A 27,104-nucleotide genomic window follows, 5' to 3' on the forward strand; every position below is an offset into this window, starting at 1 on the left:
CCTCTCCCCGCTCTGTGCGCGGCCTCCTCCCGCGGCTGCCGCCGGTGCGGGCGGGGCCGGAGGGGGGCGCTGAGCGCTGGAGGGTTGGGTGGGGTGAGGGCTCGGGTGTGTCTGCGTTGGGGGACCGGATGCCGGGGAGGGGGGTGACGTGGGGAGAAAACGGGGTCTCCACAAACAGCCCTGGTTGGGGTGCGCACCCCCTCGCCCGCGAAGTGGCAGCACGTGCTGGGTTGTTTTCTTCTGCGTTGGGGGGGGGGGGGTGCCAAATGGGTTGTGTGGCATTTGCGTGACTGGGGGCAGTGGAGTAGGTTTCTGAGACGGCCTGTCAATAGGAAATACGAGGGTAAATGCAACATTTCTCCCAGTGTATCTCTTAACGCTTTTCCTAATGTTTGGGTTGCTTCTGACATTGATCTCCAAGTAGGTTCCCTACGAATTAACTGGAAAACTGCAGATTGTTTTTCCTGTGTGCTTTAATTGGACACTAGTTGGTACCTATTGAGGAAGAATTGTCCTATTTAAGTGACACTTCAGTATCTATTATCTGGCCTAAAACCTTTTTGGAAACTGATTCACTTCTAAACTTATGACATAGATCTGTGGAGATTTGGAGGGAGGGTTGTGGTTTACCAAATTTTCAATATTCTCTCAGCTGTTGAATGCCAGATACTTTGTTTCAGTAATTGGCTTTCCTGTTGCTGTATTGAATGGGACACCAAATTGACATTGTCTTGTGATTTAAAGTGTAAGTTCTTTGGTTCAGGGATTGCCCAATTTTTCAGTGTTTGAATGGAACCAAGCACCTCTGGAGACCATAACTTGAGTCCTGTGTGCTATGGCAGTAAAATAAAAATAACAAATGAGTTGAAAATAGTTTGGTCGTGGTTTTACAGCCATATATCTGTTCAAACATTTGTGTAAACATGAACTGCCAATACGCAGCCTCCAAAGTACAAACAGAAAGATCTGTCAGGTATTTAGTAATAATAATTTAACGGTTGCTTGCAACAATAGTAGTAAATATTCAGACACAAGTTGTGATTTAAATTGGTGGGTTAATTTTGACAGGGCATGGTATACTTCATAATCAAGTATAGAAGTTTAGTTTTTAATCTTTCCTGTTAAACTTGTTTTATAATGCACCTTTTATGTCAGGAAAAGGTGCTGGTGTGGTGATATTGATATATATGCTAATCTCTCAATCCACCCATTTATGGTGATGAATTAATAGGCAACTTGAGAGGCTAAGACCAGAGAGGGAACTTGGATACAAAGATGTATAATCAATTTTATTACCAACATAGTGTTTAAACCACCAGACCATTGGGTTTTGCTGCAGTTATGTTGACTAAAGTTTTTCCAAAACTTTTCTAGACCTTTACTTTTCTATGTCCAATTAAAGCATACAGGAAAAACTACCTGCAGTTTTCCAGTTAGGTGAGTGCTAATTTGAAAATGGAAAGGATTCAGTTTTTTTTCCTTCAGTCACTATGCAAGTTTTCATTAATAATTCAGTGCAGAATATCTGTCTGAAGTGAGGTTTGCTGTGGTGCAGGTATCCCTAGACTATGTCTACATTGGCATGATTTTGCGCAAATACTCGTTTAACACAAGAGTTTTTGCGTTTGAGTATTTGCGCAAGAGAATGTCTACACTTGCATGTGCTTTTGCACAAAAGATGTGCTTTTGCGCAAGAGCATCCATGCCAGTGCAGACGCTCTCTTGCGTAAGAAAGCTCCAATGGCCATTTTAGCCATCTGGCTTTCTTGTGCAGGAAATTCATGTTGCCTGTCTACACTGGCCTCTTGCGCAAGAAAAGTTGTGCAAGAGGGCTTATTCTGAGCGGGAGCATCATAGTTCTTGCGCAAGAAGCCCTGATTTCATACATTAGAACGTCAGTGTTCTTGCACAAGCACTCCCCGCCAGTGTAGAGAGGCAGCAAGTTTTTGCGCAAAAGCATACGCTTTTGCACAAAATCATGCCAATGTGTAGACAGCGCCAGTGTATGCAAGTGCTCAACCTCTGTCTATATGCAGCATTACTACTTACCAATAAATAATGAGAACACTGGGGTGTACTGTTGTCCTGTTAATACTTTTCTAGATTCCAATGAGGAACATTGTTTCTCAATTTGTTGTCTCCTTTAAATCTCACTAAAACATTGTCTTGTTAATATTACTTTGGTATTACTTTCCTTATTTAGATATTTGCTTCCTTTTCTAAACTGTTTTCTCTTCACTTAACTCAGAACCCATCACAACACTGTAAGCTTCTAATCAGAGTCTTCTGCTGATTAAGTTTGAACAAGAGACGGGAGGTTTCGCAACACCCTGCCCTCCTTTTTGTACCAAAAAAAGTTGTACTTCTCCTTTTGAAAGTTTTTAGTAATGTGGAATTTAATTAACATCAGTGTTTCTGTACTTCAGTCAAAGAGAAGAAGCAGGTGTGTGGGTAACTGCTAGAAAAGATGTGATAAGGTTGAACTGCTAAAGGAAGCTATTTGTTTCTTTCCAAATTATCAAGTAACTATTTCAATAATTAGGTTAAAAGTTAGTATGAATGGTGGTACGAGTAAGCATCAGCAGATAACATTCTTGGTACAGATACAATGCTTCTATGCAACCTGAGGAATATATATGCAACTGATTTTTATGGTAGAGGTATATTATAAAGAAGTACCATGTATTCAGACAGGTGCATTACTCTGAAGGTGCATTACTCTGAAGTCTGCTTTATTGTATTGGAATTTCAATATAAAATGGTGCCTGAAGAGGCAGTTATGACAAGATATCCGTGTGTTATGTATCAAATAGTGCTTCTCTTGATATGAGTGCCTTCATTTTAATAGGATAAAAACAGATTAGTGTGTCTGTGTAGCTCGATTCTCTAAAATGACATAATTGGTTTTAATATTTGTTCATGATGTCATAAATGTGCATCAGCACAACAGCATTCAGTGAATTGCAGCTGGGATCTTATTGGTAACCTTCGCCTTACTCATAAAATATCTCTGCCCTTATATGGAATAGAGGGGGAATGTTGGGCAAAGAATATCAGTGCAGCTTGGGAGGGTTGGGACAATGGGAGGATGAGGTAGACAGTGACAGTTTATACTGTCCCCTTCTCTGAAAATTTTTTTGCCAAAGGAGTTGGTGGCTGTTTCTGGCACTTGTGCCAAAGTTTGTAGTTTGATGCTTAATATCTCACATGTGGGTCATGATTCTTTGAGGGGCTCCACAGGGTTCAAAGGATCTGTGCAGGTGGAGAGGACTGCACACCATGAGACTTTATTTTTATAAAAGAAACCAACATTTGCTGCTGAAAGAGTAAATGGGCTTCCATTGAATAGATATTTAAAAAAGACCACGGAAACTTATTTCATTCTGATGTACTTTTTACAGCCGGGGGTGGGGGGAAGGTGGTGGTGGTGGTGGTGGTGTATTACTTAAACCTACAAACAATTATTAAAAGCTTTTGAAAAAAATAAGTTAAATGTGAAGTAAATGAGCCATATTTCAGTAGCACTCAGCCATCCAGATTATGTATTAATAGGCAATTGCTGACTGTCTTGGGTGGCTGAAGGTATTCAGTCTTCTGCCTCTCAGTGCTCCCAAGACAGCCTATTAGGCAGCCTGCACTAGTACCCTATTATGCCATACTCTGGTGTATCTTACTGTAATATTCACCCATATCAATTAAATTGGTATAAAATACAGCTCTCTCTATGTTGGTACGTGTCTCTACTTATATTCCAAATTGTTAGAAAACAAGGGAATATACAACTAACACTTTAAGCTTTGTAGAATATATTTAGAATATAATGTAAGACAAACACATCTATAAGAACATAAGACAGTTAATTGAGTGGTCCTAAATGAACAGTGAAATTATGGCAATTAATTACTTGTAAAGGGTTGCCTCTAGACAGCTATCCTGTACAAAGAAAGTATGATGTACTGACTTCAAGAAAAGCCACTTATAAATTTCTTACTGTATAAAAGTAAAGGTTTTTCATTCAAAACTTTTGCATATCAGAACAGGCTGCAAATGACCATCTCTGAAATAGGCATGGAGTTGAGGTTACAGCCTTCTACCAGAGTAACACAGATGTTGAACCAACTCAACTCTGGGAGCGCTCAGCTATAGGTACTTGATAGAACCCAAGAAAACAACCCTCAAGAGTCTGAAAGCCCAAATAAATCAGTCTTACTCTGTCTAAAAGTTTTACTACACAAAGAAAGCTTGTAAGATTTTCTGTCTTCATCAATGAAAGAGATGCACAGCGTGGCTCCCCCTCCCCCAGTAACAGTTATTTCCACTGGGTTTGATAATAAACTAAAAGTAAGATTTAAGTGATTGAAAGTGATGAGATGGATCAAATTAACTAAGCAAAAAATAATACATACCAGCAACTTCTATCTTGTTATATGCAAAGTTTTACCCTAACAATTGTTCTAATCATGTCGTACAAAAACTAGGGCAGCCTCCTAGCTTGGGCCCAGGCCTTCCCCCTATTCAGTCGTAGATATTTCTAGCAGGAATCTTGTTTGGTGAGGGACTATTGGTGTCTGGCAACTCCCTGTTGTTTGGTTTCCCCCTTTCTATCTGTTGTGCCCAAGTCAAGAATTTTTTGTGTTCATTCAAACTCGTCTCACTTTAAATGAAAAAGTACAAGAATGGGTTCTAGCATCCGGTGCTGGCAGGGCTAACCACAATCTGGTCTTACAGGAAAAACAAACCATCCACAGTTTATTTTGACCACCAGGCCATTAAGTTCATAAGTACCACTAATGGATCTCACTATAAATTCTAAATTAATAAGCAGGTTTACACTTCGTATTTCTAATGTCACATACAAAGATGATAGAAGCGCACAAATAAGATACTACTCATCAGAGGTATATTTAAAAAGTCATACAGGTTATTTTGCCTACAGCATCTTTGAGTTATTCATATTCATAAGCCAGTTTTCATGAAATGTGGGGGGATATGACTGTCGTCTTGATATATTATACATGGCACATCAATAGCACCTTTTTAACTGATTGTGGAAGAGCTTTTTAAAATACTAGTAATAGTGTATACAGAATTTGAAGTCATTAACGGATGGTTTGTTGTCGAGTACTTCTGTTTCAGTGACAGCAGTCATTTGCAGGTTATTACCTCTGGGTGCAAGGCAGTAAATGGTGGCCCCCAACAAATGATAAACTAAAGCAAAAGGTTAAAGCAACTCTCTAGAGGGTTACAAGAGTCTTTATGGATGTTATCCTGTCCAAAAAAAAGAGTACTTCCAATGTTTGCTGCTTTGAAAACACACCTTAATGATGAACTATGGATGCAAATAAAAATGGAAATACCTTGACAGCTTACTGCATGTATGGTTAAAAAAATACCATGACATGTATTATCAGCTCAGTGCGTAAGCCCGTGGGAGTGAATAGTAACATTTTGATTTTACTCAATGTTGCTGTGACAATTTTTTTTTCAGGTCACTTAATGTGCATACATGTGAGAGAGATACTTTCTGTCTTAAGAGATACTTGTGGAAAGCTCATCTATTATTTAATGACTTAGTTAAGGGAGCTCTGTAGATCAGTTTACAGCATATGCATTAACTTACATTTAAGTTCACCATAACTAGTACTTGGTGTTTGGGTTTATATAGTTGTCTATATAGTTGTGTAAAGATACTACATTTTATTTTAAGTCTCGCTCAAAACTTATTCAGATATTTACTAGATGAAGCTAGGATAGGGCTCCCCCCATGGGGCTCTCTAGATCAGTGTTTCTCAATCTTTTTTTATAAAGTACCCCTTTAAAAAATTATAAGTATCCTCAGTACCTACAGTTTTCAGACCCACAATTTTTGTCTACCGTTGCAACACATTTGTTTAAACAACTTAATCATAGCTGGGCAGGCGATTAAATTTTTGGATGTAGAAAGTACAAAAATAATAAAACGCTGTAAAACTTAAAACAAAAATTCAGTTTCTCCAAATTTAATTTGCATTGACATATCCCCCAGACTTCTCTTGAGTACCCCAAGGGTATTCATACCACTGGTTCAGAAACACTGCTCCAGATACTGTGGGACCTGCTCTTGCCCGGACGGAACTCCACAGCCAGAGCTCCGCAGCCACCTGGTTCTGCGACTGGGGCCGGAGCTGCATGGCTGGATCTCTGGGGACAGAGATCCCTGGCAGCTGCTGGGGCCAGAACTTCCTCCTGTGCTTCCCTTCCCCCTTTTCCCTCCACTGGGTTGCCAGTGCCCCCTAACATGCTCCTGTCCTACCGCCAGACTTCCTTTTTCCTGCACTCTGTGATCCAGGAATACTTGTGGTCTGTGACAGACTACGGATGTTGCCAGACCAGGGTGTCTCGATTAAGGGCAGTACAACCTTTATTTTTTTTTCAAAGTTGTTCATAAGTGTTTAACCTCTGAATTATGACTGATCATGCAAACTCTATTCAAGTTCTTATAGCCATTCAGGTTAATGTGATTTTCTTGTTCTGTAGGGCCTGGTTTTCAGACTTTCATATGTAGATGTCCCATAGAAGCCAATTTTGTGAATTTTGGAAGTATTATTGAATTCTATTTTTGAATGGATCTGATACATTTGTACTAAATCTTGTTACGCAAATAAGCTTCTGTGTAATGCCTCAGATTATTGGAAGCCAATTGAATTAAAATTCATCTAAACTATCACTGTAATTCACATACTAACTGCATTTTTCTTAGGTTGGTCAGTAAAAAGGAATGAAGTTCATTCCACTTACAATAAATGTTCTTTTTTTTAGTGCTGCCTGTGTCAAACATTTCCGGGAAATGTTTAAGATTCTCAAGGGATTTTTTTTTGTTTTAAATTTTACAAATTCTTGCTTCTACACTTAGATTTGTCACTTTGTTTTAAAATGCTCATTACAAATTCTTTTTCATATGACCACTTCATGAAACAATGACAGTTTGGGTGTACATTAGCAGCCCTGTTTTACAAATGGAAAAAAAAATCATTCAGTGACATGCTGAGGGTGCTCAGTGTAGTAGAACTCTGGTCTCCTTGCTCAGATACATACATACCTTGTGCAAATCACTGTTATTATGAAAAATAAAATCACTATGAACTACATTTGTGCACAGTTGTTTGGCTGGCTCTTTTGTTGGGATTTTAGCTGGAAAGCTGGCCTAACTGTAGTTACTGCTGATTCCTAAACATGTTTTTATGCTGGAAAGGTTTAATACAGTATGTGAGAGCATAATCCCTTAATTCTTCCTATTCATATTCCAAGTTATTCACTTGTTTCACTTGTTCCTACTTATGCTTCCCCAAATTCAATCCTCCCATCCTTGTTCACATTCTGTACTGTTCATATCCACTTTTTTCCTTGTTTATAAATTTCCCTTTCAGTTGTTCTCTCTATCCTATTACTCTCTCTCATTGCAGTCCCTCCATACCCTCTACTTCATTTTTCCTGTAAGCCTAGAGCTTTGTGCAGACTTAAATGTGGATCCGCATCCAGAATACTAGAAACAACGTGCATCCGATTCACAATCTGCTCCCCCCTTATGTGTATTCACATCTGCACCTTAGCAGCAGGAAGTAGTCTCAGTGCCTTGTATGGCTGTTATAGGAGTGCTCTGCCCCGCCCCCAGGTGCTCCTACTGGGAAGTGAGGTCGAGGAGCAAGGTCAGAAAATGTGTGTTTGTCCTCTCCACCCCACCAGGTGCTTATCAGGGGACGGAGTCGGAGTGGTGCAGAACTAACTGTAGGCCAAATCTGGACTGCCAGATGCTTCTCAGGTGACCACATGGGCGGAGGCCAAACTTTGACTGGAAGTGTGTCTGCTGCTGGCTGACTGTCTCCTCCCCAGCAGGGGGCCAGTGATTGGGCTAGACTGTGAAGCGTGGTGTGTCCCCAGGCATCTTCTTGTGCAGCCTCAACCCCACTGGCAGCAGCACAGTTGTGGAGGAAGAGGGTAAGCTGGAAAGAATGCAGGAGGGTGTCTGCGCATGCACGCATGCACGCAGCCTTATCTGTCTGTACTACACATGTTCCCTCCAGCCAGGGAGGCCATGTGCTCACCGTAATTCAACCTCTTGTCTGCTTTCCTTGGAGGCAGCAAGGTCAGCTGGGCAATTGAACTGTGCCGTGTGGGCCCTGGGTTGTACTGGGCAACTTTATATCCCTCACTTTGGCCTTATGCTCCCTGCTCCTGAGAGATCCCCAGAACCTCCCCCCCATGTGCTAGTTTTGCGGTCCCCATTACTAATCATAAGCCCCTACTTCCGAGAGGTCCCTGGAATCCCCCACCCTGGCCTTGTGTCCTCCCCACTCTCCATCTTTCAGGCCCAGTTCTCAGAACCCGCTTCAGTCCCTCCCTCTTGCCCCAACTGGTTTCTTACCTTTCCACTCGACCTCCAGTCACCTATTTTAGCCACATCCCAGCCTCCCCCACATCCCCGAGGGCTGGTATCTGGAATCTTCTTCGTCCCGCCTGCTAGCTGGGGCCGTCTCCTTGCACTTTTTCTATCCCAGTTCCCGAAGGGGCATCCTACCACTAGCTGGATCATAGTCCAATTGCTTTACTAGTTAGCACTGAGCTCAGAAGTTCTGACACACTCACCTTCTGCTTTGCTGCCCAGATCGCAGCACGTATCCATCTCTTCTCCCCTACCTTCATCTCTGCTGTTAGGCTCAGTCAGGACACAGAGGAATTGTGGGGCAGGAAAAATCAGGCAGCTTATGCGAGCATCAAGCATCCTCTTTTCAATTTAGAGAAATAGGGTCTTCTTACTCGCTGGGTAGGGAAGCCAGCAGGCAATTGGGTTACTTGAGGGAAGGCGTGGGTGGTGAAAGCAGGAGAGCTGGAGTGGGAGTCTGGACCTTGACTGTATCTTGCTCGTGAAATTTAGTTTTGACAAAAAATACACTACCCCTATGCTAATATTTTGTATTCTTCCTCTGTACTGTAATGGTGGCACTGGGAGCTTTACCCTTTATTTATTTCGCTTAGGCAGGGCTTGACAAACCACGGCGAGGACTGCTCGCTAGCCTGGCACCATGCACGCGCCAGACTAACACTGCGCGCGCATGCACGCAGCGCCGGTGAATGGGGCACACGGAGTGACTGGCTGAAATCTACTTGCCATGGGCGAGTAGAATCAATGGTTTGTTGAGCACTGCACATAGGGGTGCAAGAAACTAGTAGAGTATCTGATAAGCATATGTTTATCAGATAGTTGAGTAGTGATTCTATTAGTCACTTCCCCCTCCCCCTCCTTCCCTTGCTGCTTTTGTCAGAGTGAGGCTGCTGTGGGGAGCCGGCTTTTAAGCCGGCTCCCCCCAGCACCATCTCCATGGAGGTGTGGGGGGAAACAGCCTAAGCAGGGACTCAGGTAGTCCCCTCTCACACCAGCCCCCACTATGGCTGCTTAAGCCTTTGAAATGTTCATTTCAAAAGCATAAGCACACAGGGAGCAAAGGCCATTGGGGACTCAAGCAGACCCCCGTGTTCCCTCTGCTGAGAGGCAGCAAGTGGGGATGACAGGAGCCTGTGCTGGAGGGAGCCATCTTAAAAGCCAGTTCCCCCCCAGCACGATCTCCAGGGTGCTGTCTGCTCCCCAGAGCCGCAGTACAGCTGGCTTACAGAGCCGGCTCCAGCTGGCTCCTGGAGCTATCCCTGCTGAGACTTTGCAGAGTGGTCCTATCGACTAATCGTATAGTCAAGACACAGTATATCAACTATACAATTAGCCTGATACCCACATTTTAACATTCTTTGTACCACAACTGGTGAAGCTTAAAATTTGACTCCTCTTGCCTGAAGGTCTAATGGGAAGCAGTTAATCAAACCTCAGGGCAGATCTGCAGTAGAGGGAAAAGTTGATACAAATGATACAATTTAGTTCTGTTAATACTGTAACTCACAACCTTGCTTAGATCTATTTACTGTAAGGTTGACATGGAGTTGGATCAACAGGAAAAAATCTGCTGCCAAGATGAGTAAGGGCATTTGTTTTGCTGGAGTACTGGAGTCAAGGGCAGAGTGATCAGTTGTTGATTTAGTGGGTTTTCACTAGATGTGGATTGATCACTGCAGTCCCCCAGTAATGGAAACAAGTCTTGAAAGCACTTCTGTCACTACAGCTCACCCGTTTTTCCCCTTCAGCCAGGACATGCAGCAGTGGCTGCTGGAGGAAGGGAGCTGCATCTCCTTAAGTAGGAGAACCAGCAATTGAGAGCTTTTCTCCCGGGCCAGGAGCAGCAATGACTGCTGGTATTGGAGGAAAATGAGACCCAGATCTGACTTCCTCTGCTACAAAGAGAGAGTTCTCCTGCAGAAAGAGTTCATGTGTGTGGTAACGCTCACTATCCAATAGGAATGTGAAAAGTTAACCAGTAAGCATCACTCTAAACAGGTAATGTTTGCCGGTACCGGATAATGGGTGGAGGCTGGAGCAGCTCCCAGCCTGCTTCGGGCATAGGGTTGCTCCAGTCCCGCAGAGAACCTGCCCTGAATAGGGGCTGCTCCAGCGGGGTGTGGGGGGCGGGGTTCACTGTCAGGATGGCCGATGGCTTTAAGGCGCTGGATTCAGTATGCTATGTTTCTGTTACTGGGGTGTTCTGGTTTCCAAAAAAAGCAGTTGAGGGTTGAAATTCCACTCTTGACACAACCTTGGCAAGGTTCCATAGTTGACGGGTTAGAGCATTGACCTTGTAAACCAGGGATTGAGAGTTCAAATTGTGCTCGAGTCTGTCAGTTTCTGGTTTTAAGATGAGATTAGACAGACATCTATCAGGGATCATCTAGATCAGTGTTTCTCAACTAGTGGTACGAGTACCCTTAGGAGTACTTGAGAGAGGTCTGGAGGAGTCCATCAACACAACTGAAACTTGGAGAAAACTGAATTTTTGTGTTGTTTTACAGCATTTTATTATTTTTGTACTTTTTACACCCAAAAATTTCATCAGCTGCCCAGCTACAATTAAGTTGTTTAAACAAATGTGTTGAAATACAGTAAACTTCTGATAATCCGGCACCTTTAGGACCCAGGGGGTGCCGGATTATCAGATATGCCGCACTCTCAGAAGGGGGGGCTATGAGGGGTCTGGGGTGGGGTGGGCGGATGCTACCCCAGACCCCCTCATAGCCCTCCCTTCTGATAGTCCGGCTCTGCCCCAGGAGTCCCCGATTCAGCCGCTGCTGGTCAGTTTCAGACCCTTGGCGCAGCGAGACCAACCCGTCAGCACCCCAGCTGCTCTGCCCCAGTTTTCCCCAAGTCAGCTGCTGCTGAAACTTATCAGCGGCTGACTTCAGAAAGCCAGAGGCAGAGCTGCTCTACCCCGGGCTTCCTGGAGTCAGCCCTGGTCAGTTTCAGCAGCAGCTGAATCAGGATGCCTGGGACAGAGCAGCTGGGGCGCTGCTAGGTTGGTCTGGTAGCGCCAAACCTCGGCGCTGCGGGGACCAATCCAGCAGCACCCCAGCTGTTCTGTCCCAGGTGTACCCACGTCAGCTGCTGCTGAAACTGACCAGCGGCTGATTCCAGGAAGCTGGGGCAGAGCAGCTCTCTCGGGCTTCCTTGAGTCAGCCGCTGGTCAATTTCAGCAGTGGCTGAATCCGGGACAGCTGGGGTGCTGCTGGGTTGGTCCCGCAGCCCCGAGGGGCAGCGCTACTGGACCTACCCGGCAGCACTCCAGCTGTTCTGCTCCCTGCTTCCCGGATTCAGCCCTGGTCAGTTTTAGCAGCGGCTGAATCGGGGAAGCTGGGGGCAGAGCAGCTCCAATGGTCCGGCTGCCCGGAGCACTTCCGGGTTCCTGATGGTGCCGGACCATCAGGAGTGCCGGACTGTCAGATGCCAGACCATCGGAGTTTTACTGTAGTAGGAAAAAAAATTGTATCGCTGAGAACTGTAGGTACTGGGGGTACTCATAATTTTTTTGAAAGGGGTACCTGATTTAAAAAAAAAAAAGATTGAGAAACACTGCTCTAGATGATGCTTGGTCCTGCTCTGAGGATAGGGGACTGGATTTGATGGCCTCTTGAAGTCCCTTCCAGTTTTAGTATTCTATAATTCTAGTCCCAAAGGCTGGGGGACTGGATTCTCCCTTAGTCAGTTAACTAGTTAAACGTTACGTCAACCTAATGTTTAACCAGTTAACTGATTAACTGGTATTTTATACCCCTACTACTCAATGTGTAGTACATCAAATTGCCTAAGTACATGCACAGTTTCAGGGGAGCTACGTTAATGACGAATCATCAGGGCATAATTATCATAAGTTGTTAATGTAAAATATTTTAATGGTTATCAACCAGCTCTTATAAGTGTGAAATTCTAGGCTTTAGATTTTTGAGAAGGGCTGACAAATTATGGATTCAAATTCAAAACTCTCAAGAAGTAAATCGTTTTTGGTGGTGCTAATAAAACTAATATTTAATGCTAGCACACGGAAACAAATTTTTCTCACCTTATATCAGGAAAATCCATTTTTGTTTTGTTTTGGTAGATATCGATAATTTGCCTGTTAATGTACAGTTATGCATTCTGTATGTGAATGCTCAGAGAAGGATTACCTAGTCTTTTACATCTGTAGCCTAATGCTAAGGGACTAACAGTTGGCTTTTGGACAGTTGGAAGCTGGTTTATATTAAAACTAGAAGCTCTATCTGCATTTACACTGGAGAATCTAAGGGTATGTCTAGATTACATGCCTCTACCGACAGAGGCATGTAAAATAGGCTACCCGACAGTCAATGAAGTGGGGATTTAAATATCCCCGGCTTCATTAAAATAAAAATGGCCGCCACGCTGTGCCGGCTCAGCTGATGGTCGGCACAGCGCATAAGTCAAGACGCGGATTGGTCGACAGGGAGCGCCTTGTTGACCGCTCCTGTAAACCTGTAATACAGTTTTCTGAAGCAAATGTTTCTATATAACCATTACTTAGATTATGTGGTTGAGCCCCATATATTTGTCTTTTAAGATTTCACTGGCAGCGACAGAATTGTTTGAGAACCTGAAGAAGGTAGTGCACATTTAGATAATTTTCTCTCTGTGTATCTATACAAAAACTTTTCCCGCAGGACGACAGAGTGACTTCCACAGGAAGAAGCCCCACCCACTCGCATCCTGAGCACCACACCTCTGACCTGGCTGGCCCTCCCCATCCCTCCACAGCAGCCTGGGGAGAACCCTAGCTGCTGTGGCTAGCTCTGCTCCAGCCCTCCTCCGGCAGCTGGAGGGGGGCAGAGAGATTGCGGCTTGTGCTTTGGGAGAGGTGGGGGACTGAGAGGCCAGGGCTGGTTGTGGCCAAGAGTGGTAGCTCGAGGGATGGAGGTAGGTAAGAGGCTGGTGCTGGCTCCGGCCAGGGGTGGGAATGGGCAGGCATGAAGCCGGTGGGGGGGAAGGCGGGCGATAGGCCAGGACTGGCTGTCACCAGGGGCGGGGGATGAAATACTGAGGCTTGGGCAGCTCCAGCTGTCCCCTCCCTGGCAGCCGTGGTGGGTGGGAAGAGACTGGCTGTTGCGGCCCTGGGGAGAGCTAGACATGCCTACCCCCAGAGAAAAGGGGCTTGGACAACATAATGAGCAGGAGGCACAGCCCTCTAGCTATTTTTAGTGATTATTTAAAAAAAAAAAAAAAGTTTGTCAATTTACCATACTTCGATGTTGTACAACATGAATTGTAGTGAAGATGTATTTTATATCTAAAAAGTAGTCAAAGTAGAATCTCAGACTCTCCCTGCAAATATTTGTGGTCATGTTTTTATCATCCAAAAATATTTATTTTTTTCTATTGCTCTTGGAAGGATGTATACAAACAAAAAACTGCTTTTACAGGAGAAATGTGAAACTGGCTATACACAAAGTTCTCTCAAACACATAAAATACAAATAAAACTAGAAATAATGACGTAGAGTGAATTTTCTTCTTCACGGTGTGCCTTTAAATGCTGGGGTGGGGCTAACGTTTACTTACCAGAATAATTCTAGTGGGCAGAGATATAGTTATTAGTGGAGTCACAAGTATGCATGTGTAGAATGTTGGCATGGCTTGAAATGTCTTTTAAATTGAAGTTTCTCGGGTTTTTTTTTTTTAAGTTTGTCAGAGTTCTTTCTTTATATTATTTGGTTGTTTGTATAACTAATTGCATCCTAGCAAAGTTTGTCTCTGAATTAATGTTAGGTGAATTATGTACATCTAGAAGGGAGGGTCTGTAATGGATAGTGCATTTATTTTACTCTCTATGATATTTGTCAAAACAAACTAAGGGATAGCAAAATGTTTCACCCTTTAGAAACTGGCAATCTCATTGCAATCTTGTTTGATTTGGAGTAATCTTGGTAAAATCAGTTACTCTGTGTATATAGTAGTGAACTTTACAAAAATTTCAGCAGCTCCTTCCCTAAATAATCCAAACTCAGCCTGAGAGAAGTTTAATATGGTAAGGAGAGAAATTATTTTACTCTTTCATACAGCTAGAATGCCACTACTATTGAAATCCAAATTCGTTTTCACTGAAAAAAACTTAACTTTGATCCAAGAAAAATATTCCTGCCAATACACATATGGATAGCTTAAAAAAAAGCAAGCCATATTTTTTTTTTATGCCTTTAGGGTCTGCATCCATCCAGTTGTATAATTTGTTTTCTTCGGAATGGCCTATAACTACACTTGTTTTCAACAATAAAAGGAGTGTCTTATTTTAACTGGCAAATGAGAAATTGATTAACCGGAACATCTAGTTCTTTATATGTAGAATAGCAGGTTAAAATAATGTCACTGTCAGAAAGAATTGCAGCTGCAGCACAGAATAAGATATACAGAAAACAAATTACATATAAAAAATAAAAAACCCAGCAAAACTTTGAATTACTGGTTCAGAATAATCACAGTATTCTGAATCTTGAATTTACTGGGCCCCATCAGATATTACTGCCTCTTTTTTTATGTTAAGCTTACCTTACAAGATAACTTAGAACACTCTTTTTTCCATTAAAGATTAGTGTTGATGTGGAATATTACCATTGACTTCAGTAGCATTAACTCTTAATTGAGGCTTCTGTGTTTAGGATTAGAACTTGACCTATACTGCCTGCTGAGTCGGAATTTTTACAATACTATTTCTTAATTCCTGAAGATAGCAGTGAGGGCATAAGTGAAAATTTATAAGGAAATTGAACTTTTTTTATTTTAGGCTATAAAAATAAAGTAAATCAAGTCTTAAATTATCCATTATAATTTGAAATACTTTTTTTTTTTTCCCCTCAACAGCATAATTGTAAACACCGGTAAATGAGAACACTATTGTGTATTATCCTTGTCCCCCTGCTGTAGAATTGGTTACTGAAATTATTTGTATTACTCATTATTACTACTTGGTGTTGTAACAGGGGCTGGCAAGTTACACCTCACGGGTCACATCTGGCCTGCCAAGCCACTGGGTCCAGCTCATGGATCATTCTGCCGGGACCCTGGGGCACACGGCTGCTGCTGCTTTAAGCAGAGAACTTTTCCATGTGGCTTTCTCCTCTGGAGAGAGGGAGAGGCTTCATGTGTTCTTCCTGCCCCCCAGTCTAATCCTCCGCTCCTATTGGCCGGGAACAACCGGCCAATAGGAACTGACCCAGCCAATCTCTCAGCTCCTATTGGCTGGAAACAACTTTCCAGTAGGAACTGAGAGAGAGGCTTAGCGGATGGGGTCAGCGTATGCCTTTTCCCCCTTCTTGGAGCTGAGTGCCCCATAGAGGGAGCAGTCTGCGGTTTTAAACGTTTCGGGGCTACTGCAGGCAGGAAGCCCAGCCTGCCTTAAGGGTGCTGCATGGCTGCTGGTCCGGAGATGCTCTGTTCTGAAATGTGATTTGTCCTTTTCATATGTGTTCACTTTTTTAAAATTGTATCCTTTGGTATATATGGCTGTGACTATTTTCTTCTACTATCTGATCTGAGGAAGTGGGTCTGACTCACAAAATCTCATCATCTAATAAACCATCTTATTAGTCCTTAAAGTGCTACATAGTCCTGTATTTTGTTTCAGCTACACCAGACTAACACGGCTACATTTCTATCCCTATAAATAAGAGCTGCTTTCTTAGTTTACAAATATCAAACAAAAGAGCAGTGTGGGTTAACAATTTTAGTTTTTTGAGTTTAGTTTGGATTGTTTGCATTTTACTAGTGTAATAGTGTAAAAGTTAGTGTTTAAAAAGAAAAGCCAAGACTACTTAAACTTCAGTATTTAAGTTCTAAACACGTTGCATGCAGGCACAAACCAGATGCACACAATCAGGATAACCCCATTATCCAGAGGAGTTAAACCAAGGATAATTTTTGAACTGATGTGTTAAACTATTTTATCAAGGGAGGAGTATATGTGTGCACGCATACACTAGTGTTCTTTTCATGTTTATGATGAACCTGTTGATAATGCATTGGCTAAACATACAAGAAATGATTTGAGAAAACAGAGCCTGTTCACTGTATGTTCAGGGACACTTAAGAGGTGTGTTATGGTTAATACAATTACCTGTCAAAACCTTTATTTTCTATATACTTCAAATTTGGGAAAGTCATTTTTGCAGAAAAGTACACTGTGCTAGCAATATATATTTCTAAGTACTTACACATTTGTTTTACTTTCTCTTATAGAATTTTTTCTTCTATGTGACTGGAGTAGTCAGTCAGTCTAAGTTTAAATGAGACATAGAAAAGAAAAAATGTTTACATGTAAGCTGTAAACTCCTTTGTAAAGAGTTTTCTGTTTTTGTTTTTTTTTACCATTAAACCAACTTTTAAAAGTCTTTTATCCTGTTTGGGGTTTTTTAGTAAACAGTTAATTTAAATGTCCAATATAATTTGGAAGAAAACCCCTTTATCTAAAATTAATCACCCTTGTTTTTCAGTGAGTGGTGAGACTTACAATTTTCTGTGTAATTGTCTTTCAGGGAAAATGTCCAGGCTTGCTCTTGACAATAAGGAATGTCAATAGAAAACTTATTTTTTCCGAGTATCGTTAGCCTTTGTCTGTTATAAAAAGCAAAAGGGCACAAACCATTTTTTCCTACTTACTGACAGTTGAAGTGGTAGGTCTTAATATAATTGCTGGCTATACGTTGTATTTAAGTATTGAGCATAATTGCTAATCTGACATCATGTGACAAGAAGCTTTCTTCCTCCATTGCTTTTTGAGAAGAGTCAGTCAAATTACTTTAGATCTACGTTTTGTGGTGTACGTAGTATAGGACTTCATACTACATGTTTTTTCTTTAATAAAATAAAAGATGAACAAAAATTGCATTTATAAAACATTTAAAATGCTGCATCCTGTTGTGATTTTATATTGGTAACCTTTAGTAAACATGCTACTTAAGCTTTAAACTGTCTGTTTTTTACTGTTTTTGGCGAAAAAACATTCTCTATTGTAATACAGATGTGTTTTTCCCTATAGATTGTTGAAGACTATGCTGGAAGATGGCAGGTACCTTTGCCTCAGCTTCAGGTGCTTCAGACAGCTCTTTGTTGTTTCACGTCTGCCTGTGTATCATTTCCAGCTGAATGTGAGCACGTACAATATGTCTTGAGTAGCCTAGCTTTGTAAGTACACCCTTTTTCCTATTAACTCCATCTATAGGCTGACAGCCAGCATTCTATTTTTGCAATGAAAGTAGTATGTCACGAGGTCTTGTTTTGTAAATGCATAAGAACAAAGTTATTCCTGGAAATTAAATAATTGAAGCTCTGAAAGGTGTGACTTTAGGTTGTTCTTTTTATATTACATTTACTCAAAGAACATGCTCTTGTCAAACTTGTGAAAGTGTTGTACCATTTCTTTTAACAAAATCTACTAATTAACAATAGAAGTGTGCCTCTGATAATTTTAATATTTCCAGTACAATTTTAAATGTTATATTCTACTGAAATATTTGCAAACCGAATCTTGTGGTTATAAATGTTTCTGAACAGAAGTGAAATTGACTGGTACAATTCTGTTGCCCAAGTAGAGAGATGCAAAAAGTAAATGAACTAAAAATTATTGTAATGGCCTAAGGCTTTTGAAACAGGAAAATATTTGTTGAAATTATTACTTTAAATCTGAATCTTCAACAAAAAAACTTTCGTGTTAAACGTTTATTGTATAAGATAAATATTTTTCTTTTGAGGAAAAGATTTTCCCAGGGATAATGTACGTGTCTTGAACTTGATAAAAATGTTAGCCTGTTAATTTGTACAAACAAAATCCTCACCATCGCATTTATTGTCTGACTCTGTAAAGTAGATGCCAAAAACTTGAAAATACCTAAAAACAAACAATTATTGTATCCTATAGCTTAGCTCCATAGCTATTGGTTCTCTCATCTGTAGGTGGAGAGAGGAGTATTGATTTAATAAATATGTACTAGGAACTAGCTCTTGTGTTAACTTTTTGTCCAGCAGGTGGAACAGCTCTATTTTGCTGAGCTTTGGTTTTAACTGCTCCTAGTTAGTTTGATGCTAATTTTATTTGGTCAGAATTAATTATCCCATTGTGGGTTTTTTTAGCTTCACGAACTGAGGGTTAGAAAAATACCTATAGGGGAACACGCTTTATTCATCTCTGTATTTTCCTGTGTGTATCTTCAAAGTGAACTGGCAGACCCATCTTTTTTTACCTAGTCTTTGAACTACCAGCACTGATCCCAGAAGACACGCAGCTTTTATTTTGTGTATTCATGATATACTTAAACTGAAACTGAAGAGTAGATTTGACTCTCTTATGTGGAAATAAAACTGTTAAAAATGATGACTTCTTGAGTGAAACTAAAAAAATTAGATCAATCTAAGTATGGTGGTCAAGTACCCAAGGATAAACTCCTTATGCCCAAGGGATAGAATGAATATAGTCATGGTATCTCCGTTTAGAGAAGATCAGTTATTTTCTGACACATGATTCAAGTTGTTTTAAGACCAGGCTCATGGTTGATGCTTAGTAGCTACTACGACTCTTGTGTAAACAAAAAACATTAGAAAAATTTAGTCAGGGTATAGACAATACCTTCATATGTGTTGGTACAGCACAGAGCACGGTGTTGTTTTGATCTTGATTGCGGCTTCTGGGTACTACTACAACACAATTGATCTTTGACTGTGACGTCAAATTTAGAGTCTGACTTGTCTAAAGTAGGTACAGGTTGAACCTTTCTAGTTTAGCACCCATGCGACTTGACCCGTGCCTAAGGAGAGAAATTTGGAAACCAGGGACGGTCAATACAAAGTGCCAGTGGGTCTCCAAAGGTTCAGGAAGCTAGGTTTGGGAGGGGGTGCTGCAACATGCTTAAGGTCCCCACTGCCCCTTTAGGTGCCTGCTGCCAGCCCCCTTGCTCGGTCACAGTTGTCAGATCATCTGCAACCATCTGGAGTACCAGCCCTTAACTGTGTCTGCACTCCTATCTGTCCCAAGCTAGAACCATAGCAGCCAGCAGCTGGGACCCCAGGAGAGAAGCTGCTGAGTGTACCTTGTCCCCCTCTTCCCTGAGCTTGACTGCCACAAATTAGTTGATTTGAGGCTCTCCGAGAGCTCTAGGAGGGCAGAGAAAGAGTTGTTAAGCCATGCTCTCATAACAGAGAAGGAAGGGGACAGAGGGGAAAGCTTGGTGCTGTTTTTTCTCTGAGTGCTTCAGTCCTGGAGCACTCTGAGTCACTGCTGATGCCAGACGATGCATGTTACTGGATGACCAAATTCCAGATTACAGAAGTTCAACCTGTACTGATCAGGATTTGGGATCAACTGTCTTAGAGGGTGGAGGGAAAAGAGTTTCTTCATCAAATATCACCCCTTATGTTAAACCTATGCACATGAGTTTGGGAATGGATTTTCTTTTATTACTACTTGCCCCAGCTTACGAAATTGAGGGGCATTGAGCACAAAACAAAGCCTTTTTTCCCCCCCAAAACTATTTTGGTTAGCTTAGTTTTGCTGTGATGTCACAGTGATTATGGGCATAATAGTTACCAAGGAAACATTGCTGAAGTATGCTAGCCCTAAGGGTGTTGAAGTCTCAGTCTTTTAGGAAAGTCTAAAACAAAGTTCTAATTCTTAAAGGAGAAAGAGAGAACATGAGTCTGCCTGATCCCATTTGGGCTTGCTCCATACTTGAGCAAGGTTTCCATGGTAACCAGATGGTAAACTACTGATAGCAGGACCTTCCTGTTCTCTCCCTGCACTTACTAAGAAACTTATTTATAATAAATGAGGCAGTATCTATATTCTTTTTAATACAAGAGATGTGTACTGGGGTCACTAGTAAACAAGCATATACAAGTAGTATCTTGTAATACCTGTGTTATCTGAAAGGATGGTTTGACAAATAGAAATGAACACCATGAATTTAATACCTGTATTTAAGATGATGTGGTTTATCAGATCAAATTTTGGGGAATCAAGAGATACGAGTTTTAATATTGATGGGGAAGGAAGTTTTCAGTCTTGTTTTACATGGCCATCCGAGCTTGGTGATGTAAGCATGTATCGCATTTTGCAGGTGAACAAATGTGAAATTCAGATCTGCAATTCACTTTTATTAAAAACTAAAATGAAGGTATTTGCTGCTGAAGTTAGTGTAGACTTTCCCAAAGAATTTGTGAGTACCAGAGGCTGGTAGTTTTTCAAATAACCCATGACAATTTGACGAGACTTCTGCTGCAAGTAAAATGTGTTACTTAAACTTATTTTCCTCACTTCAGATTGTCAGTGAAAATTTGTGGGCCGCAGGAAGTATTTGTTCTTTTGATCAGCAAGGCTGATCAGACTTTTCTTTATGATTGAGATTGAAGGGCCCTTGTGCAAATGAACACTACAGCTTTGAATACAAAATAAGGTTGCAAAAAATTGACCATACCTATTAGTGATGGGCAACTTGCGGCAGCTGCATGAGTGGCCCTCCTTCATCTCAGTGGGCCTCAACAGTCCATGGCCCACTGGGGTACCACCTGGAGCTCTGTGGACCCCATCGTGCTTCCCCCCCCTCCCCACCTCACATGCCTCTTGCACTGGAGCCTTGCACTTCCTGCTCCTCCCCCTCCCATCCAATACTTTGAGCCAGGAATTGCCTGATTCACACTCCATCCCTGCTCCTTCCCCTCCCAGGGATGGAACACCTTGAACAGCTGATTTCTGGCCTTCCAACTCTGAGAGGGAGAGGGAGGAGTAGGGACGCGTAGTATGAATCAGGAGATTTACAGCTTCTTTGAAAGTGCTGGAAGGGAGGGTGAAGAGCAGAACGTGCAGGGCTCTGGTGCCCCAGTGTGAGAGGCATGTAGGGGGGACAGAAGAAGGGACCATAGGACTCCAGGTGGAACCCCAGTGGGCTGTGGGCTTGCTGAGGCCCACTGAGGTAAAGGAGGGCCTGGTTGCCTATCCCTGATGTATAAAATCTTCTTTTTGACAAATTCAAAATACCTATGTGGACGTGCTGGCTGCCACTTTCCGACACTCCTCTTAGGTGGGGTCTGTAAAATTTTAACAGATTGAAAAGGGAATTGGTATGCTCAAAAAGGTTGGGAACCACTATTTTGTAGATCATGTTCTCCTCTTAATAAGGAATATAACTGGAAGGGTTCTTTACAGATACGTTTCCTGGCCTGGTCTAAATGAAAAGTGTAGATTAACCTACCTTTGTCACTCAAGTGTGTGAAAAATTCATACCTCCAGTGTCTTAATTAAGCTGACCTAACCTTCAGTGTAAACATGGCTAATTTGACTGAAGAATTACTTCATCAACCTAGCTTTTGCTGCTTGATGATATCATCCGTACATGTAGAAGTATCTACATTATGGTAATATAGCTGTGCTACCTTGAGTGTAGACACGCCTTTACTGTTCCCTTTAGATCTTCTTGGCATTTGCTTGCTTCCTTTCAAGCAGTATAGTGTATGAAGCTAGAGTAAAATAATTTGCTTTAACTTTAGGAGATCTTGGAAACTGAATTTCAAAAAATACTCTCTGTATCAAGTGAATTTTAAAATTGGTTATTTTCTAGGTAACTTATAAACTGTTTAGATGACCAAAACTTTTAAGACATGTTACTTGCTTTACAATTTCTGAAACTCTGCCTTTCACTACTTAAAATTTATCTGTTACTTACAGTTGGAAAAATAAATGTTGAGGAAGTATTAAAGTCTGGGATAAGTTTGCTCCACCAGTGAGTTCTAAGATGAGTCCCCTGTGACCGCCAGCAGCAGTAAAGACAAAGGATGCTGGGACTTGCACAGAAGCCATGTTTGGGCCTTAATATTTCATGGCAGCCTGTGGCTAGTAAATTTTAATCAACTTCAAAGTCCATTTTTGCTCGCTTCTCTAAGCGAAAAGAAGCTGTGTCTGGCCTTGGGTATGTAAAGCTATCTGGCTATAAGAGAGAGAACCTCTGCTACTCTGGCTGTGCTCCAGAGATTTGTGGCTGATACACTTATTGCCTTCATTACTTTATTCCCTTTCCCAAACTATTATGAATTTGCATCCTCTGTGAATAATTTTATCTGACTCCGGTGCTGTTCATAATTTTCCCAATCTGGAGCTGCATGTAATATGAGCATTGTTCTTGGCAGATCTTCTGGTTCCCAAAAGATTGTGAAAGCAGAATCAAACTGCTCAGAATCTTAGGATAGAATTTACACTTAAAATGCTGCATTGACATAGCTGCATCGCTCTTGCACTTCGTGTAGATGCTCCCATGCTGCTTGGAGAGCTTTCCTATTGGTATAGTGAGCTCACCTTTCTGAGACACAGCTTGTCCTGTTGACACAGCTACCTCAGTGACTTAGCACTGTCTACATGGGGGAGTTAAGTGTGGCTGTTTTACACTCCTGAGTGATGTGATTATACTGATATGGGTCTTAAGACCTGGCCTTAAGGTGAGGGCAGTAGCAGAGGCATGGAAGTAGACTGCAGATTTTGAAGTTCTGCAAATATTTACCTTGGATTTGTACATTACATCCTCACTATAATGCCCTTCCTAATAACGAACCTTTGGTTATAATGAACTTGGTCGCTAGAGCCCACCTACGACAGCGCTGGAGGAGCTATGGGTCCTACTGCCCCTTTTCCTGTAAGTGGTAGGGCTCTTTTGCTATAGCAAACTCCTGACTATGATGAACAAATTACTTGGGGGCTAGAGGATTGGTTATAGTGATGGTGTACTATGTTTATGAATTTACTTTTGGAACTTCAAAAGATAGACATTCGAAATTTGTATGTAAATGAATCTTAATTAGCAAATATTGATGGCAGTCCTTTTGCTAGAAATTTACTCATACTAGTTAGTAACCTGATTTGGAAGCCTTTATGGATTTGTTTTTATGGTTTAGGAAGTTTTAACAGGTTTACAGGTTCTTGCCATGTGAATATCAGAAACAAAATAATCATCACAACTATAGGCTTTTCGTTTTGAGAGATTGTACAGTAATATAGTCATTGGAGCTCTTTAATAGGGTTAAACAGGTTACAGTATGTTAGTACAATGCACATGATACATTTCCAATGCTTTTATTCATAGGAATTTCTGCTTGCATGTTTAACAGACCAAGCATGTCTATCAAATATTATTAAAATAAAATTGAACAATTGTGCTGTTATTTGATGGTGAATGTAGTTGGTTGCAGCATTGAACAAATGGTAAATCAAATACATTTGTCAGTTTTGCTGTGTTCTTCATTGATGCATTCATTTTTCCATAACAACCTCTGATATTCTTTGAATCATTCTGCTAGAGGTTTTTTTTTTGTGATTTCTAATCCTTAGGGTGATTTTCAGTTCTGTTCTTGCCTTTTCAAATGACAGAATTGTATTAGCAGTAAAGATGGTAAATTGTTGTACATTGATTTATATCTTTAAGGTATTTAAAAAGATTTAGACCTGGGCTATATCAGAGAGTCATTTTGGAATAACTCCCCTTATTTTGAAATAAGTGGTGTGTCCACACTACCTAACCTGTTGTTTTGAAATAATAGGGTGGTTATTTTGAAAGCTGTATTCCTGCTTTCCTCAGGGAATAACACTATTTCAATTTTTGTTATTCTGGGGATTATTTCAATTTTAGTTATTTCAGAATAATTTCCTAGTGTACACAAGCCCTTAGTGACTCTTATTTAGAACTAAATGTAGTAGATCCCTACAGAAATCCACTTAAGTAGCATGCTTTGCTAAATTTGTTAGTGGTAGAGCAGTGCTTAGCCATACTCCAACCATTTTGTTTCAGAAGGGAAGTTAGTCTGCATCTCGCAGGAGCTTTGCCATGGGATACTTTACTGTCTTTCTGCTCAGTGGCAAGTGGGATACTTCTAGCTAGTGACTTGCTATAGGATTTGTGAGGAATTGAGATGTAGAGCACAGTATCTTATTATTCAGCAGTTTTCCTTTCAAAACTGTTTTTAATCAAATCTGTGAGAAAGGGATTGAGTGAGAGGTAAGATATACAGACCATACAAATATAGGGAGGAGCAGTGAAACTAGGCCTGAATTAAGACCTACAGACTTTGTGTGCACTGACATGCCACTTCAGATTTTATATCATCACTCTTGAAAACCATCTTAAAAAGTTTTCCATAGACAACAAAACAAATGATCAACTCTTTAGTCTTTTTGGTACAACAGTTTCACTCACACATGACCTTGACAATTAATAAATTCATAATGACAAGAAAAAAATAAGGAATAGAAAGCTTGTTGTGGGTGAGAAGGTAAATTATTTGTGACTTGCACATTTAATATAAAGGAACATGTTAAGGGTTAAGTCTCCATTTATCCAAAGTCCTATGTGAAATGTCAGGCTAACCTGCAAGGCTTGTATGTTTCACAAGGAATAGAATTATCTTCTAGACATTGCATCATAAAAGTATATTCTAGCACAGGGCTACTCAACTTTGGAAGCGCCAGGGACCACAATGATACTCAAAGCACATGCTGAGGGCCACAACTTAAGTGTGATTGCATATATATGCATATAACTTCTTTCACACTGACTGGCATAAATACAAAAATAAAGCCTTAAGCTGCACCACCGGACCCAAATGTGACCAATGCGAGTCAGTTGACGCCTCTCAGGCTCTGCCCACAAGACTCAGCAGCTAGGACTTCCCACAGTGCCACAGTGCTCCCAGCACCTCCTCCCCGGGGGCTAGAGATGCCTACACCCTATACACAGAGCCGGCCCGAGGTACAGGCTGACTGGGCTACCGCCCGGGACACCCCATTGTAGGCTGGGCGGAGGCAGCACTGCACATGCTTCCCATGCCTGGGGCGGGGCCATGCATGGGCGGGGAGCACCAGGCGCCCGGGGGGGCAGAGCCACTCATGTGTTGCACTAGCAGGGGCAGCGCTGTGCCCCTGGAGCCTGAGGTGCACAAATGGCTCGGGCCGGCCCTGCCTATACATATTGTTACCAGCCAGCCTGACTGCTTGAGTCACTGCTCACCCTGCCTGGGAGACGCCTCGCTGCTGTGGAGTGTATTCTCAGTGTAGGCCATGTTCAAAGGATCCCACCCATAGGCTGTTTTAAGCCTGGTGTAAAACCCAAACCATACTGCGGGCCACAAACAAATGGGCTGCGGGCTGCATTTTGAGTAGCCCTGTTCTAGCATTTGTGAAAACTGAAATTGCTAATTTGTTTAATGTCCATCTCCATATCACATGACTGGAGTAAACAGAAACTAAGTTAAAGGTGATGTGCACAGTTCTGTTTTTATATTGTAGCATCCTCTTGATAGACCAAGTCAAAAACACTTTTTGTCCCCAAAGGATTTTTTCCTCTGCTCTGAGAAATATCACGTGTTCCTGGGTTATTTAGCAAAACAAGGGGACTGAGCTATATAATCATGTTGGGAGTTTTCAGATCCAAAAGTTGAGGCAGTATTGAATCTTCACTCTCTTTTCCTACTTTCAACAGCTATTTAACTTAATGCTTCAGAAAAGTGATGCTTGTTACACAGTTGAACTAAAAATAATCTCTATTTAATTTGGTTTCATTTACATACCACCTGTGATTTTTACAGTCCTGTGAGTTAGAGTAGTTAGTAGAGTTCTTAGAAGTGGACAAGACCAGCGTTTCTCATTTACAGCCAAAAATACTGAATTACCTGGTGCAGAACTGAGGATAGCTTTCATGCAGTGCGGGGGGGATTTTCAATGTGGAACGTGTTTTGCTTAACTCTTACTGTTGGTATAAATTGAGTCAGTCAGGCCAATGGCAAGAGCTTTGGAAAACACTACTCTATTTTAATTGTTGTGAAATTCAATACAGTTTGTAATAGGTTTTTGTAGATAATTTCAGGATCCCTAGCTCTGAAGATAGCTGAAATGATTTGCCTTTGTTTAGTTTGATTTTTGACTTGTCATTACTTGTGTTTGTAGGAGTTTTTTTGAATTGCTGCTCTTCTTTGGAAAAGATGAGTTCTATGAAGATCCTTTAAAAGATATCCTAGGTTCAATCCAGGTAATATCAGTTGCTGTTTGCTTTTATGTTTGTTTGTAAAAACGCAATTTTTGGTTTTTTGACGACCAACCTGTTTGTAGAAAGTTATGCTTTCATGTGTGTTAGAAGATGCAAGCATTGGTAGAACACTTGAATATAGTGAAAAAAGATAGTAAACCATTTTATTTACACTTCCCGCCTCTTCTGTAATTGTATCAGAGGAACATTTCCCATTGAAACTACTGTTCCTATCAAAAGCCAAAATAAACTAGAGCACAGTCTTAGTTTGGTATTGATGAACAGATTTTTAATAGGTCCTGTTTTGTTAATTTACTTTAAGATGACAGAAAAATTCATATCAAGAGCCCGTCATCAAACTCATTTCTGACATCTGTCCTTTAAGTATCTGGCCAGAGTTTAGTTCATTCAAATAATCACGTATTTCAGGTTATGACTTAACTCTTGTTTCCTCATCCACAATTTTAGACAGTGGACTGAAAAAGAAAAACTCTTGTCTTCTGTTGATTAGGGCTATTCTTCATGTTAACGTTCATTACATGTTTGGGATTAGAGGATGCTAACATCTAGTAACTGCCTTATAATTGTACTGTAATGTTCTCATTATCCATCTGACATGAATTATCTAGGCACATCCTGTGTAGGGAA

At 41.3% G+C, this 27,104-nt stretch overlaps 1 protein-coding gene across 3 annotated transcripts in view; it reads left to right on the forward strand.

The window, feature by feature from the left end:
- Positions 1–27,104, forward strand: part of ZNF654 (zinc finger protein 654) — a 63,569-nt gene that overhangs the window by 403 nt on the left and 36,062 nt on the right. For 2 of the 3 annotated variants that reach the window (XM_075908696.2, XM_075908689.2), the window contains exons 2-3: positions 17,447–17,592; positions 26,378–26,459. In XM_075908696.2, the coding sequence (XP_075764811.1) occupies positions 17,447–17,592; positions 26,378–26,459 (228 nt within the window). Of the gene's footprint in view, positions 1–17,446; positions 17,593–26,377; positions 26,460–27,104 lie in introns of those variants that run through there. The other variant, XM_089773153.1, reaches the window with a different exon arrangement.

The sequence above is a fragment of the Pelodiscus sinensis genome, chromosome 1, assembly GCF_052426305.1.
Source record: "Pelodiscus sinensis isolate ZL-2025 chromosome 1, ASM5242630v1, whole genome shotgun sequence".
NCBI lineage: Eukaryota > Metazoa > Chordata > Testudines > Trionychidae > Pelodiscus > Pelodiscus sinensis.